At 42.0% G+C, this 17,511-nt stretch overlaps 1 protein-coding gene across 17 annotated transcripts in view; it reads left to right on the top strand.

Annotated features, from left to right (window-relative positions):
- Window positions 1–17,511, top strand: part of LOC102455363 (poly(rC)-binding protein 3-like) — a 685,006-nt gene that overhangs the window by 649,772 nt on the left and 17,723 nt on the right. For 14 of the 17 annotated variants that reach the window (XM_075921613.1, XM_075921612.1, XM_075921614.1 and 11 more), the window contains one exon: window positions 13,623–13,792. In XM_075921613.1, coding sequence (XP_075777728.1) covers window positions 13,623–13,792 — 170 coding nt within the window. The other 3 variants (XM_075921622.1, XM_075921621.1, XM_075921626.1) reach the window with 3 other exon arrangements.

The following is a 17,511-nucleotide window of genomic DNA, read 5'->3' on the forward strand; positions in this document are numbered from 1 at the left end:
CTGTGTTACAGAATATGAGAGCTCAGGGAAAGAGGGCTAAAAATTACTGTTTAAAATATGACATGCATCTGACGAAGTGGGTCTTTGCCCACGAAAGCTTATGCTCCTACACTTCAGTTAGTCTATAAGGTGCCACAGGACTCTTCGTCGCTTTTGTTTAAAATAGTGTCAGTACTAGAATGAGTTTTGGCTTTGTAAGGAATTTATACATCTGAGGAGAGTTAGTAGAATAGTGGTATTAAAATAAGTAAAGTGAGATTCCATGGCTCAGTTGAATTACAGGGACTGAGACACAAAGCATTTCACCAGTGGTCACCTGGTCCAGTAATGCCAGATTGTTGTTTTTGGTGGTATTGGTAACTAAGGAATAGGAGTTTTCATCACAGGTGGCACACACATTGACAGTCCCAGCAAAAATCCTAAGAACTGAATGGACTTGGAAAACAACTTCCATATTCTAATGGAAGCTCCTCCAGTATATGGTTGGAACAAATGCTAATTTAGGGAAACTACATTGTAGCTCTGTGTATCATATTGTTCTGTGCTAGTCATGACGTTAGTCACCAAGATTGTCAATTCATGAGTACAACATGTACTTAAGATATGTAAAAGTACAATGTAAACAACATTGCTATTAGAAAGAGAGGTTAAAAACTGGAGCAACACTCCAACTCTCTGAATTCCAAACTGGATGTAACTAGACTAACCAGCCCTAACCTGCAACAGTCCTTCCTCTACACTACAAGGTGCTGGCACTTTAGACATCCACTTAAACATTTCCAATTTCTTGCCATAGGGGAAAAAAACGGTATTCTTCTTTCCATCAGCTATAGATCTTATCAACTTTCATTTTAAATGAATGACACAGAAAATTGAAGATATCCCCTCCAGTATTTTTTAACAAAAGCTTTCAGGCATGAATGGGATCATAAATAACTATAATATTACTTACGAGATACTTATGACATCATACAAGCCCTGTTAATCTCCGTGGCAGTGCTTGATAGAAAAAAGAGACAAAAGCTAATCAGAGTGAAAAGGAAAAAGAAGTCTCCTATCCCAAGTGCCTGAGATTTGGTAAGCTTTGCATTAGTAGGAGTACACCCTGCTTAATATGTTTCATCATCTAACTTACTGTTTGTTCTGAATTTTAAGAGAGCACCATATTTGTCCTTATAGAAACTCACTGCCAAATTCTACTCTTGTTCGCAGCGTGGTAAATCCAGAGTAACTCCATTTACTTGAGTAGAGTCTATCTGGAGAGCTGCTGATGAATGCTAGAGCATGCTTTGACCCCATATCCCTTTTGCCCCATAGAGAATATCTTCCTAGCTTAATCAGTTGAAACACACTGATTCAGCCCTAATCTTTTACATGCAAACATGCATCCCTGCATTATTTGAAAAATCCTCCTGCTGTCACAAATTTTTCAAGCTATAGTAAAACAAGCCTGCTTATGTAAGGTATAAATCAAGCCCATGGTAGCTTAAATCAAGCCTAGTCTTACCAATACATTTTCAAAAGATATTCTGAGACTGAAATGAATTAGGCATAGAAATAGCCTGCAGGAACTCTGCAGGTGAGGAAAATGGAAAAATATTTTGGGTTGGTTCCATGTATTAAGAGTGTATGTAGCATTGGAAGTGGTACAGTTTTGAGGGGATTCTCATGATAAAATGCAGGCAGCTCAGGAATTTTGGCTGTCTTTGTTTCTGACCGCCAAAGCAGCAGACTGCTATACAGAGGGGTGCATGCTGTGGGTGGGCAGAGCCCTGGGGCAGAGGGGTCCGACTTAAGTCGGACTGACATAACCCGGGGACTGCCTGTAATTCTTATTCTTTTATTCTTTTTATGTTAAGGGGTCTCTTTCTCTACTGTGTTGCACAGAGATAAATGACTCCTCAAGATGCAAAGTGAATGTATCATGCTGATGGAAATTAGATGAGAATAGAGACAATTGTACTTACACATGTTCTTGAGTTACCAAAGAACAACAGGACATTATTTAAATAAACATAAAGGCAGAAGGCCAAGTCGGAGTTGTTACTCAGTCTTTGATCAGACATATTCACTCTGATTCAAGTGCAGTAGAAATTTGCCTAAGCAATCACAAATACAAACTAGATAAAGACTTTAGAGTTTGGCCAAAGGAAAAAGTGTAAGTTGATACCTGTTTACCGGTTTCATTTGTTTGTGTTGTAAATTATACTTATTCTTTCTGCCGAAATTATGTTGTAGCAGAGATACATTATTTTTATTTGTTATTAGTGGTTACTACAGCTCAGATCTCGCAGCTTTTCACGTCTCCCAGGCTGTGTCCAGACTCAGGGGTTTTTTCGGGAAAAGTAGCCTTTTCCCGAAAAAACTTCCCCTGCGTCCAGACTCAAGCCGCGTTCTTTCGAAATTATTTCGAAAGAACGCGGCTTTTCTTTCGATGGCGGTAAACCTCGTTTCACGAGGAAGAACGCCTTCTTTCGAAAGTTCCTCTTTCGAAAGAAGGCGTTCTTCAATGTAAATAGGGCTTCCTCGAAAGAGAGCATCCAGACTCGCTGGGTGCTCTCTTTCGAAAAAGCGGATTGCTCTTTCGAAAGATCCGCCTGCAGTCTAGACGCGATCTTTCGAAAGAGGCTCTTTCGAAAGATGCTTTCGAAAGAGCCTCTTTCGAAAGAAGCCTGCAGTCTAGACATAGCCCCAGAGATAACTGCAGCTAACTAACAATAAAGAAACTGATTGATCCATTTTAGATGATCTGGAGCTTTTCTAAGGTCAGCGCAATTATTCCCAAGTATAGAGAATTACATTACCTGTAAATCACAAAGACATGGATCACTCTGACCTTGTTATTGTTTCACAATTAGGGGACCTAGCCTTCTTCCAGACACAGATGAAAGAAAACATTTATGGAACTGATAGCTATTTTAGGGTACGTCTATACAGCAGTGTTATTTCGGAATAATAAGTAGTTATTGTGACATAATGTCAAAGAGCACTCTTTCTCAGACTTCCTGCTATGTAGACAATGCCAAAAGCCAAAATAAGCTAGTTCAACTTAAGCTACGCAATTGACATAGTTCAAGTAGCATAGCTTATTTTGGCTTTTAGCCCTGCTGTGTAGATGTACCCTGATTGTCCACAAACATTGGAGAGTCCAAAAGAACTCCTGGGCTACAATGTGATTTGATTATCTGAGGTCACCAGTAATGGAGAATGATGGGTTGTTCTTCAAAATATTTCCTTCATCCCACCAGTATTACCTCTGTTGGGTTGCATTTAGTGTCAGTCAGCTGTTTCCTTTCACTTTCTGGGATCCTCTGCAGCTTTCTATACATTATATAGGACTTATATTATAAGGACAAAAATGTGTCATGTACATCTTGGAATAGAATGGTGGGATAGTGTTAGTTAGTGGGGGGAATGAAGAAGGTGGTGAAAGTGGGGTATAATGGAGCTGGCACTGCAAAAAAAAAAAGGTCACTGAGATAAAAATCACCTTTATCTTAAAAAAAACAGAAAAATGTTTTTAAAAATGCTGCAGATCTGATAATGATTTTGATAAATATAAATAGGCATGTAAATCCACCTGTATTGGCAATAACAACCCAATGGGCCAGACTTCTGTATTCTAGGGGAATAATGGCTCCTTCCTTTTAAATAACTAATTGGGAAGCTTATCACATAAGCAGTATGAAGGTGTCTTTCCATAAAAAATCAACACCATCTCCACAAAAGACACTGGAATAGTGAGTGTGGTCTTCCAATTCCATAGCTGTTGTTCTTGGTTGAAAAATACTTAAGAGTTAGGAAGAAATATTAGATCCACTGGGTCTTACTCAGGCAAAACTTCAACTGATTTCCTGCAGAATTCAGCATATGTAAACGTGGTGCCAAAACACAACAAATATATCCCCTAGGGAAACAATAGGTCCAATCTAACAACCAGGCATTGTCTGAATGTCCACAATTAGCCTCTGAATGATCCTGATCCAGGAAAACCCTATTCAGCAAAGGCACTGATGCACGATTTTAATCTTAATTTAAAAGTTAAATGTGTTTAAGTGCTGTCCTGAATTAGAATTTGTGACGTTAGTTATATTAAAGGCCTTAAAAGGTGAATATGAGGCTTAAAGGAAATAATTTATTACCTCCAATGTTTTATGAGCTGTATTAAAAATATTGGTACACATCCTCAAGCAGTGTAAACTGGAATAGTTCTACTGAAGTCACTGGAATTATGCTAGTTTGCAGCAAAAGCTGAGAACCATAATTGTGGTAGAAATGTGTGCTAGGTATGGTAATACGTAAATAACCACATATTTTTACTTGGGTATCATTTTTCAAAAATCACTACTGCTTAATAAGTATTTTGCTACCTTGTCTTTTGGTATATTCTTGCATGACATCGTGGCCTGATTCACTCCCCCTTGAACCAAAGGTGGAATTGTTCTTTACTCCACACTTAGGCTATGTCTAAACTACGAGCCTCTTCCACAAGAGGAAATGCAAATGGAGTGCTCATTTGCATATGTTGTGCTCTCATCTGTATTTCCTCTGATCCCTTATGCACAAAAAAGCGCTGTATAGACAGCACCTTTTTGCACAAAACCCCCCTTTTTTGTGCAAGAGCCGTTCTTCCTCCTTTTTTCTTCCTTATCCAAGGAGGAAATGCAAATGAGAGCATGACATATGCAAATGAGCACCTGTGGATAAGGGAGAAGTGGTGGATGTCATATACCTAGACTTTAGTAAGGCATTTGATACGGTCTCGCATGATATTCTTATTGATAAACTAGGCAAATATAACTTAGATAGGGCCACGATAAGGTGGGTGCATAATTGGCTGGATAACCGTAGTCAGAGAGGAGTTGTTAACGGTTCTAAATCCTGCTAGAAAGGGATAACAAGTGGAGTTCCTCAAGGGTCTGTTTTGGGATCCGTACTGTTCAATATCTTCATCAATGACTTAGATATTGGGATAGAGAGTACGCTTATTAAGTTTGCAGATGATACCAAACTGGGTGGGGTTGCAACTTCTTTGGAGGATAGGGACATAATTCAAAATGACCTTAGCAAGTTAGAGAAATGGTCAGAGGTAAACAGGATGAAGTTTAATAAAGAGAAATGCAAAGTGCTCCACTTAGGAAGGAACAATCAGTTCCATACATGCAAGATGGGAAGCGACTGTCTAGGAAGGAGCATGGCGGAAAGGGATCTAGGGGTCATTGTGGACCACAAGTTGAATATGAGTCAACAGTGTGATGCTGTTGCAAAAAAAGCAAATATGATTCTAGGTTGTATCAACAGGTGTGTTGTAAGCAAAACTCGTGAAGTCATTCTGCCGCTCTACTCTGCACTAGTTAGGCCTCAGCTGGAGTACTGCGTCCAGTTCTGGGTTCCACATTTCAAGAAAGATGTGGAGAAATTGGAAAGGGTACAGAGAAGAGCGACAAGAATGATTAAAGGTCTAGAGAACATGACCTATGAAGCCAGGCTTCATGAACTGGGCTTGTTTAGTTTGGAAAAAAGAAGATTAAGGGGGGACATGATAGCGGTTTTCAAATATCTAAGAGGGTGTCACAAGGAGGAAGGAGAAAATTTGTTCCCTCTTGGTTTCTGAGGACAGGACAAGGAGTAATGGGCTTAAAGTGCAGCAGGGGAGGTTTAGATTTGACATTAGGAAAAAATTCCTAACTGTCAGGGTGGTCAAATATTGGAATAAATTGCCCAGGGAGGTGGTGGAATCTCCCTCTCTGGAGATATTTAAGAACAGGTTAGATAGACATCTGTCAGGGATGGTGTAGACGGAGCTTGGTCCTGCCTTGAGGGCGGGGGGCTGGACTCGATGACCTCTTGAGGTCCCTTCCAGTCCTATGATTCTATGATTTGCATTTCCTCTTGCGGAAGAGGCTCGTAGTTTAGACATAGCCTTACACCCTGTTAAAATAAGTTTAAAAATCTATGGGAAGGTCAGAGAAGTCCAGTTTGTAAGATCCCTTGGATAATCAATGGGGCCAATTCGACCTCCCCTCCCACATCTGGCCCCCTCCCTTTACCCATTCTTAGTTCTGCCCCACTCCACCTTTTTCTGCCCTCACTCTGCCTCCACTCTGCACTTTTCCCCAAGCCTTACCCCACCTTGCCTCTTTCTAGGCCCTCCCCTTTTATGGCAGTGGGAGGGAGGGGAGGAGTAGATCAGCAGGGCTGTCAGCAGGCCAGAGGTGCTGGGGGCAAGTGGGGGCTTGGTGCCAATGAATGGGGACCACTTGTGGAACAAGTCACTATTCAGTGTGAGAAAAGATATGAAAATTTGAGTAAGATGTTAATGTCAACACTAGTAAAGGGGCAACCCCTTTCTAAAGTCTTGTACTTTCAAGTAAGCTGTTGCACATTCTGTTTTTCATTGGGGGTGTAGGTCTACACAGAAATGACAATGGCAGTGTTGCTGTCTTCAGAATTTATCCTACCAATTTTCTTTATATCTGTTTATGAAGTCTATGAAATCACTGTGAGCCAGATTTTGCCTTACCCTTGAGAAGAGAGATGTTAAATATTACTATTGCTTTTTAACAAGCTGAGTCATTAAGCGTCTTGTCCAAGGGTCAAGTGAGGGAGCTGTGATCAGAGCTTAAATAAGTCGGTGAGGGAACTGTGGTCAGAGCTCCGAGATTGTGACTCCCGCTAGACCATACTGTCCCTCATGCAGCCCTTCTTCCAAATAAAAATCCATAAATCCCTCTGTGGCAGCACCTCTGAGCAGTATAATGAGGCAATGTACATATGTGACAGAGGAAAGAAGCAGAAGGAATAAAAGATATTGAAAACAGTGAGAGAGAAATTAAACGAAATATTTATGAGAACCAGTTAGACTGATGTGTATCCAGAGTAGAACTGACAGTAAAACTTGGTTTATGATGATCTCTTCAAAAGAGACTAATGTGTTTGGAAGCCAACTGCAGTATACAGGCAGTCCCCGGGTTACATACAAGATAGGGACTGTAGGTTTGTTCTTAAGTTGAATCTGTATGTAAGTCAGAACTGGCGTCCAGATTCAGCCGCTGCTGAAACTGACCGCCAGTTCTGACTTACATACAGATTCAACTTAAGAACCCCAAGCTTCCCCAAGTCAGCTGCTGCTGAAACTGATCAGCGCTGATTCCAGGAAGCCTGGGGCAGAGCAACTCTGCTTTGGGCTTCCTGTAGTCAGCGCTGGTCAGTTTCAGCAGCGGCTGACTTGGGGACGCCTGGGGCAGAGCAGGTGGGGTGCTGCTGGGTTGGTCCAGTAGTGCCCAGAGCGGGCGCTGCAGGACCAATCCTCAGCGCCCCAGCTGCTCTGCTCCTGGGTCCAAAACAAAAGCCTAGTCTGCTGGGGGGGGGCACACTAGCCGTGCCCCCCCCCCAGCAGACCAGGGACACGGGGAGCAGAGCCGCAGCGGCAGCGGGGTGCCGCGCCTCTGAGGCTTTGTTCTGGCAAAGTCTCAGAGGCGCGGGACCCTCCCGCGGCTGCGGTTTCAGTCCCGGTGTCTGTGGTCTGCTGGGGACGGTCCCCAGCAGACCACAGGCACTGGGACTCGAAGCGCGGGAACCTGCCGCTGCTGCCGCTTGAGTCCCGGTGCCTGTGGTCTGCTGGGGACGGTCCCCAGCAGACCACAGGCACCGGGACTCAAGCGGCAGCAGCGGCGGGTTCCCGCGCTTCTGAGGCTTTGCTCTGGCAAAGCCTCAGAAGCGCGGGAACCCGCCCGGTGCCCCTGGTCTGCTGGAGCCGGTCTCCAGCAGACCAGGGGCACCGGAGCAGCTTACAAACGGGGCTTTCTCGCCCCGGAGCTCGCAGGTAGCAATCTGCTACCTCGACCTCCGGGGCGAGAAAGCCCCGTTCGTAAGTGCGGATCCGATGTAAGTCGGATCCGCGTAAGTCGGGGACTGCCTGTATTGGGAATATCAGACATATCCAATATAACATATAACAAACAATTCCACAGATACACAATAAACCAATTCCTAAACTTCCTTTAGATTTAAATGGAGTAACTGGCTCCATGTATTAGTAATAGGAGATGTTTTTTCACCCTTGGCCAATAGTTCAAATTGAATGATAGTTCTTACCATCTGGCAGTTGTTCGGTGGCCATTATTAAGTAGGGTTGCCAACTTTCCAGACCTGACGCCATTGCTGAAAATGGCATCTGATCTGGGAGAGTTGGCAATCCTATTATTACATGAGTTTCTGGTCTCAGTCTTGCATCCTAGGCAAAGGTTGCTTCCACGGTGGCCATCTTTGTTGGCAATCTCAGCAGATAGGGCACGAATTCAGCAGGCTAAGCCTGCACTACTCTTTTGCCCTTTAGGGGGTTCTCTCCCAGCCAGTAGGGATAAATTGACAAGGTAGCGTTGGGAAGCTTGAGTCGACAACCAATCCCTTTACTGGGGAGAAGCAGAAAACTGCCTTCTCAGTCCCTTTTGCTAAAGTAACACCACAGGCAGAAATGAACCTTGCACCTCTGGAGCTTAGTGCATGAGTCTCTACCATTTGAGTTAAAAGGCAGCTGGCTCTCAGCTACAGCTGTAGAGCAAACTCATTCTTCCTCTCTCTCTAACACAGATACAAATGGAACTCAGTTGTATCTAGAAATGAAATATTCTGATAACCTGTCAGACATTCTCCACTGTGACAATTCAGTACAGGGCTTGTCATGAGCTACAGACTAAATATCTGGCTTTACCCTGTGCTACATAAACAGAATGAAGCAGTGCAGGACACAACGGACCAAACAAGCAAAAAAAGCACTACAGAGAACCATATTTTAAAATGTAATCAGCATATGCTTTCTTTGGGTGTGATCGATTGTCTTTGCTAACAACCACTGCCTGTGTGCTCAACGCTATGCAAACATGAAAAAAGACACAGGGGCCTGAATCTGAACTCACATGGTGTAAATCAGAAGTAACTGCACTGTCATTGATAGAGTTAAACTGGTGTGAGCTAATAGTCAGTCCTCATGGTCCCACCCTTAGGAGTTTATGGTCCTGGCTTGATCCTGCTCCCATTGATGTCATAGGAATTTTGCCAAGGATTTGGACAGACAATTAAGTAATAATGGGTTCATGCCTATTCTCTGATTTACACCAGTATAAATATGTGGTTTCTGGTGGATTCACTCCTGCTTTACAGTATTGTAAAGCAGAGGAGAATCAGACCCATGATACATTGCAAGACCAGATGAAAGTCAGTCTCAAAGCAGTTCCAACGGTCCTGCCAAAGAAAAATGTTATACTACAGTACTCCTTCCCTAAGTCTATCTGTTGAGACCTTCCAGAAGCAGCCAACCTATAATTGGAACACACAACACTTCATACAGGCCCCACATCTGTTGCAAAGGAACCAGTGGGACCAAGTATCACAGAATCTGTCAAATCCTGCTGTGCAACGATCTACAAAATAACAGCGATGACTTCTCCTGTGTGGGCCGGTCAGTAGCATTAGGGAGCTTTGTCTTGAACAGAAAGTATCACTTTGAATATCATTTCATATGACTCCTTCTCAGACAGAGAGAGGCAGACATGATCTTATTTATTTTATGCAAAGGACTTGGCTCACCACTGTGTCACTTCAGATTTACACTAGTATAACAATACCATCAAAATGATTTGAGGAGGAGAGGCAGTCTCTCAGATCACCTTATCCCAAAACATATAAACTATATAGATTAAAACCAACCCCTAGAATTCCCAGAAGTGTTGATCAGTTCATAGAGATCATACACGCCAATGCTACAGTGATGCGTCCCATATAAATACTTAAGAAAGATCAATCCCATAGCCGCAATATAATGTGCTTCTAGGGGACAGCCATATTCTCAGCTAGCTTGAAGCCTTGTCTCCATTTACTGGGAGATCAATGCTGCAGATACATCTCCTGAGAGATGATTTAGTGGGTCTAGTAAGGACCCACTAAATCAACCACTGATCATGACCGTCAATTCCAGTCACGAGGAGTAAAGGAAGTCAATGGGAGAGTTTCTCTCATTGACCTCCCACAGTGGGGACACTGCAGAAATTGAACCTAAGGTACATGAACTCCTGCTACGCTATTCATATTGCTGGAGTTGTGTATCTTAGTTTGACTTAGCCCTGGATTGCTGTAATGCACCCTGCATGGAGCAACACAACTGCAATCAATCAAACAGGCAGGCCAGATCTACACTAGTGGGGTAAAAGTGACAAAGGGTAAGAGTGGGAAGTGCCACACAGGAATTAAAAGGTTACCCTCTTCTTGCCAAACACAAAATTAAAATGTGTTCTTGGCCACTATCTCTCCTTGGGCATCCAGGAGCAGCCCTGGATCTACCAATATGCTTAAACTGTTCATCTGGGTCACAGATGGCGGTCACACTCCCCCAGTCATGGCACTGATTAAAGTGCCATCAGCTCTTCTGGATGCCTCCACCAACTTTATCTCTAATTTATCTGGACTGAGTCACAATCATCTAAACCCCGACTCATTTAGGCACAAGGATATTGGTTCCACTATACCAGCTGGGGCAGGCAAGATAGCAGATACAATTGGGTGTCTTTAGCCTATTGAATACATCACAACTAATGTCCCTTTCCAAGTGGTCTCATGAATATATTGAACAAGAGAGGTGATGAAAAAAGAGGGTAGCTGCCTTCGTGCATGGTGGCTGAATCCTCGTAGAGCTACTCCAACACAACTCCACTGCTTTGATAGGCCACAGACACGTCAATGAAACCTTATGACCAATAGTAGTAAACAGTAGTGATGGGAGCTGGTTGGAATTTTTCTAAATGTTAACAAAAATCTGAGTTTTTACACACATTTTTACTGTGTTTTAACTACTGACAGATTTAAAAGTATTTTTAGCACCAGCTATGCCTAGGACATGATCAGCTATAGCAGCCAGTGCCATACGCAGTCCTGCAGATTGGTTGACCAGGGTTAAGGAAATCTGAGGACTCAAGGAACAGCCAAAGTTGCCTCAATGATCCTTTTTTAAACAAGAAAAATTCCCTAAAATTAACACCCAAAAGTGGAAACGTTCCCTCAGAACTAATGGTAGGATGGGAAATCACCTACATTTTGTTGACTCATCCTTCCCAACCGGATTTATCTCTTTTTGACCTTCTGGTGAATCCTGTCAGTCTACCTAGCCTGTGAACTCTCTGGGGCAAGGACTGTGTTTTTTGTGATTTATCTGTTCAGTGCCTAGCAAAATGGGGCCCTAATCCTGGAATTGGTGTGCCTAGATCTTGTTCTAATATAAATAGATAATACCAGTACTAATACTTTTATACTACCTGCCTCTCTCCCCCCCCAAAAAAAGCTTATTTCTTTGTACATTCCCCTTTCACACAGTTAGAACCATTTCCACCAACAACAGTCCAATAATGGCATCCATTCATGCAGTCATAGGCTTCACATTCTATCAGCTCATGGATAGTGCTGAGTTCCGCAGCCATGAGTTTTACATTTAATAACATGAGGCAAAGGATCAGCTCTCAGTTCCCCATCAGTGATAAAACCAAAGCAACCAAAATTAAACATTTCAGCCTTAACTTCCAGATTGGTGCACAGTTTTCCTCCTTGTTTCTCCACCCTGCTCACCGCAGTAGGAAATAAGGTGGAGCCTTTCCCAGGCAACCATCTACTGCCCATGTCCCCCAAAGGCAGTAGCATTGGCCACTGATTGTTATTAAACATTATAAATTTTTGCACACCAGTGCCAAAAAATTGTAGCTCACCAAAAACGTTCAAATAGATTTTGAAACAATGTACAGCATATTTTGCCCATTGACTTTTAAATTATAAGGCCAAGAAAGGACCATCCTGAGCATTTAGTCTGACTTCCTGTACATTGCAGGGCACCGAACTACCTCCCACTCCCTCCTGTAATAGACCCAACACAATTTTACTGAAGGATAAAATGGAACATAAGGACACATGCAGAATGCTGACTTACATTTCACAAATAAAATGAAGCTATTTGTTTCTCTAAATCAAGGTGGGGAACAAGCTTCCCTCTAAGCTGTGTGCCCATGCGGGTGTGCAGCCCTTTTCTGAGCACCGCATAGAGAGTCAGAACTCCCCACGCAGGCAGGGAGCTCAGCTGATCAGCTGGGGGAAAAGGGGTGCGGGATGCTCGCCCTCTAGGAGGAGTAGAAGCAGTAGCAGCTGCTGCTGCTGCCTGCTATAAATGGAGAAGCTGGCTCCAGCCTCTACTCCAGGGCTGGACAAAAGATGATCTGCGGGCTGGATCTGGCCGCAAGAGCCTCAGCCAGCTCCCTACTGCTCTACACCTGCCTGTTTCTGAATGCTGAGAGCCTGGAGAGAGGGGAAACAGGCTCGTCATGCTGCCCCCACACCCAGTAGCTCCCACTGGCTGTTTTTGACCAACAGCAGCTGTCTGCTTGTAGGACAGGCAGCATGTAAAATGCCCCTCTTCCCTCATCTCCAGAGCTTACAGCATTCAATTCAGAGCAATAAACATGGGCTCCTGCAGCTCCCATGAGCACGTACAGGGGCTGGAAGGTAGGGACACTAGCTAAGGAACCTGCTGGGCTGCTGGCTGGGAGCCAGGTAAGGTCTCCCAGCCAGAGCTTGTCTCTGGCACTCCAGCCCCTCCTCCCTCCCCCAACCCTCTGCCCCCCTTCTGCCTCATGTAACCCAAACCTTCAGCCCCATACACCTTCCTAGACACTGCATCCCCTCCTAGACACATCCTCAGGTCAAACCCCGTCTCAGACCTTGCACTCCAATCTGCTGTCCCTGGTCACAGTCCAAATCCCTTCAGCCCCTCCTGCCCCTTCCGCCCCAGGTCACACTCCCCTCCCAGGCCCTGCACTCCCTCCTCTCCCCAGTCACGATCCCCCTACTTCACCCAAACTCCTTCCCAGATCCCACACCCCAGTCCCTTACCCCAAGCTCCCTTCTTGATCCAATCTCCATCCCAGACCCTGTAGCTCCTCCATTAATATAATGGAAGTGTGGGGCCCTTGACCACTTACCAAATTCTTGGAGTGGCTCCAAGAATGGCTTAAGATATGAAAGAAAAAGATCCTTTTAAAAGAATTTTTGGGAGTGTTGCAGATATCTAAAACTCTGATCTTAATGATTTTTTAAAATCCTGTTACTAATTAATACATGATAACTGTATTGCATTAAGGCCAGATCTTTGCTATCTTGTGCTAGCTGGTTAAGTGCCATTGTCTTTTATGGAGCACGATCTCTTTAGAGGAGGACAGAATTTGGTCAGTAAAGAATTTGGTCAGTTATGTTGCATCTCTTGATATTTTCAATGACAATTCAAACTTGTCTCTACTTTGTACTCTGAAGCACTACAATGTGTCGGTATTTGGTAACACACTGGATGGCTAAATTTCCTATGATACTGAGATCATACATAACAATCTACAAAATGATACTGCATTAAATATAGACACTTGACCAATGAGCCCATAGCCCTGCTAGGTATTCGTTCCAAACAGCACCACAAAAATCTTTTGTTTTGATATTGAGAAATGTTAGTAACCACATTTCAGTCAACATGACATGTTTCGGTTCAATGGTTTTTGCTCACATCTGTAGCACTAATTTCAGTCTTTGTCCCATTCCAGTTAATAGGCTGCATCATTGGCAGACAAGGCAGTAAGATAAATGAAATCAGGCAGATGTCAGGAGCGCAGATCAAGATTGCTAATGCCACAGAAGGCTCAGCAGAACGACAAGTTACAATCACAGGATCCCCGGCCAACATCAGCTTAGCACAGTACCTCATTAATGCAAGGTAAGTTAGACCGAGCCATCTTGCAGAAGCATATCACTTACAAAGCTGTTTTCCAAAAAAATGCCTGCCCATGATAAAGACAGAAAGTTGCTGTACAGGGTCCATTTTGCATAGTGTTGTTGAGTCCTACCTATTTGTAGATCTTGTACTGTTAGAGCCTGTTTCTTGGTGGCTTAATCTGGCACCATTTCAGTTACACTGAATCGTAAGAGCTCAAAATCTCAACGTTCACAGTTACATCCATCTAGCCTATGAGCTGGATACAGACAATGATCCTGTCATAAAGTCATTGGCAGATAAAACTTTTCATGGGATAAACTGATAGTAATGCAGAATTGTCCTAAATCGTAGAAGCAGATTGCAAAACAAATTTTGATTTGCTAGCTAGAAATTGCTTCTCAAGGCTGCTATTAAAGGGACATTTGGTTGCTAAAGCAACCTGGGATTTATTTTTTCATTTATAGCACCAGAAATCTGTAAAACGCGCACTTTAATCAGACTAGGTGAGAATCTCTTTTTTGCCACTTTTCAGCTCCAGTGTTAATGGAAACACTGGTTGTTTCATTAGCCCTTTAGTGAGAGGCATAAGCAGTCTCGATCTGTCTTGGATTATTTAGGAAAAGATTGAAGTTGATAACAAATAAAGTGCTACTTTTATATTATCCCTAGAAGAAAGTACAGTGGATATACCCCTGTCATAAATCTACTGATATATACTGCACTGAGGCACTATGGAGGAAGATTAATAGCTATACATTGTGCAGTTTTTTAAAAAAATACTGTGCCATTTCAAAAGTCAAGCTACTTTCTTCAATGTACTTGCTATTAAAGTAATAGAAAGTGTGTCAAATAGTATAATCTTGTGTATATTGTGGATTGCAGTCTTATCAACTTTAGAATAATCTGTCAATGTAGCCAAAGTACCTCTCTTCCAATTTAATTTGATCCGTCACTACAAAGGCATGTAGATTCCATGAATGAAGGGAAAGAAGAATTGCAATATATTTATGTAGCCTTCCATTACAACAAACAAAATACTACCTTTTGTTAGCTTTGCATTATTGAAACTAGCTTGCTAGGGATCAGTGTACTGTTATACAGCATCATGAAGCTTCAACACTAGCTGTTTCCAGGATCCAAAGACAACATACAATTCTTGTGCTTTACATTCTTTATAGCAAATATAAGTCACTTCCTTAAGCCCTGTAATCAAATAAAAATGTGTTCCCTCCTTTAACCCTTAAGGATATGTTCTTCTCTTGGTGTTCAGGGATTCCCCACACATCGAGATGAGAATAGACCCCTTCACTTTTAGTTGCACAAACACCATATGGCCTGCATCTGGATTGCAGAAGATAACAATTTAAGATCTTGAAGACAGCTAAAGCATGCAAATAAAATAATGCAAGTTATTAATGAAGTGATTAATGAAGTGAGCTGGTCACCAGAGACAGAAACTCTAGTGAACAAACCTCTTATTGACTCACTTAGACAAGCCTGTGAACTCTCACAGCTGTTTATTGCTGTCTAATGGCTCTTTTCTTGGAATGGGACATTTAAAAGATCTTTTAACACACTTTTTGCAAAGAAGAAAACTGCTTGAGCAATCATATTCTGTGGATGCTATATACCCTGTGAAAGTAGGAACAAAATAGTATGTTCTTCCTGTTGAATTTCTAGTTAGAAAGTGTTTGTTACCATCAGATACAATAAACCATTATATATTATGTACCATATGTTGGAAATGTATTTAGATAAAATGACTTCATTTGTCAATGAAGAGTCTTAAAACAATGTATAATAAATTAAGCTCTCAAGTATCATAGGTAATTAAGGTGGCCTTTTCATTTTAAAAAAAAAGCTATGCTATGTGACCAATTTTTTTTGCTAAAAGATATAACGAGGAGAGAGGAATTCTGTTAACATAGGTGCCAACGCAGCCACAGAACTCGTGGGCAGTCAAGGATTGAATGGGCCATGGAAATTGAATAACTTCAGAACAACAAGCTGGTTGCTTACACACCGTGGCAAGGCCATGGGAGGGAAATTTAGAGTGCTGCGGCCCATGTTGGACCTATTCTGTGGATACATGGAGCTGGCTTCAAAGGTTGTAAATCCAAAATTTTATATGAGTCCTATATGCTCTTTATTTAAAAAAAATATTTATTTATAATTTTTTATTAAACATGAAAAGCAGATGTGAAATAAATCGTTATTGGAGAGAGTTGAGTACAATAGCGAAGTACTAACTCACCAAGATACCCACTGGTACACAAAAATAGTCAATGTACCCAAAGGCAAAGGGCTATCAAGTTTTCCCAATAATCCTGGGTCTACCTTTTCTTTCAGTTCAGGGACTTACCTGTGGGACTGACATCACACTGCAGACCAACCAGTTCCGACTAGTGCTGGAATGTCATTCCCATTGCTTTCGTTTCCAGGGACATTACTTCTAGGAATTACAATACATAGGTTAAGGTTTGACAGTAGCATGGGTTTTAATTGAATATCAGTTCTTTTGAAGTACCTGAACTATTTCTAGTCAGTTTTGTCTTCTTTAAAATAATTTATCAGACAATTAAATTTCAGTATCATGTTGAATATGTGCATGAGAATATATAAATGAGGTTAGATTTAAGATGGTATGGTCTATAGAGAGAGAGCTCTAACCTTAGTTTTGTCTGGCCAACCTTATTTGTACTTCTGAAATATGCTCCATCTTAGTTATGTGCATGAGGAATGCTTTATTTCCTGTGTAGTCTCTTGTCTCGTACCTGGTCTCCAGCCTGAACCATATAACCTCAGGTTAAGGACTTAGGAAATAAGATTCCACTGCAATGATTAGATCCTTGTTATCAAATAACATTAAAATTCTTACAAAAATGAAGTGTATCACAATTTAAGTTTAAACCGTATAATGCATTACTTCTTTGAGTTATAAATGAATTTCAGCCAATGGTGCTTTCTTATTCTTGTTGAAGAGTAGCTTTTTGAAGATACTTTTATTCTCATCTAAGGGCCTACCCCTATATTCCTTAACCACACAAGCAATCTACAGATTCCACAGAACACAGGCTGTAGCCTTCAGTGTATTTATTTATAAAATGAACCTCTTCTCTGAAAACTGATTCTGTAAAACTGGCTACAGGTGTGTCTTGCATCATTGGCTTCCATATTAAATTTGATCTGTTCACATGTAAACACACTTGGGTTTCAAAAGCCTTGTTGAGTTTGTAGTTATCAAAATCAAGTTGGATTCCATCTATTTTATGCATCATCACCACCACCGCTAGGAATGGAGATCTGGTAAAGCAAGCCAAATGAGACCCTTAGTTATGCCTGTGCAATGCAGTACATTGTTTGGAGACAGTGAGGGTGCATAGGTATAATTGAGGCCATGATCTTTGCCAGCCATGATGATACATGAAAAGGTGTTTTCAGTCCTCAGGCTGAACTTCCTGCATTTGCAGCTAGAAAAATCCAATCTCCAGCTCAAACTGCTTCAGTTGGCAAATAAGGAGTCACCGAGAGAGAAGAAATAATGAACCCTCATTTTTACACACCCCTCTGAGTAAAACTGATTTGCAAATATAAAAGCTAATTATATACAGATAATTTATCAAAACATGCAACCCTCTCTTTCTCACCAACCTGAGAAGCCCTATAGTCAACTCTAAATTTCAGGGACAGGCATTTCTAATACAAATTATATAGTTTAA

This window comes from Pelodiscus sinensis, chromosome 2 (assembly GCF_049634645.1).
Source record: "Pelodiscus sinensis isolate JC-2024 chromosome 2, ASM4963464v1, whole genome shotgun sequence".
NCBI lineage: Eukaryota > Metazoa > Chordata > Testudines > Trionychidae > Pelodiscus > Pelodiscus sinensis.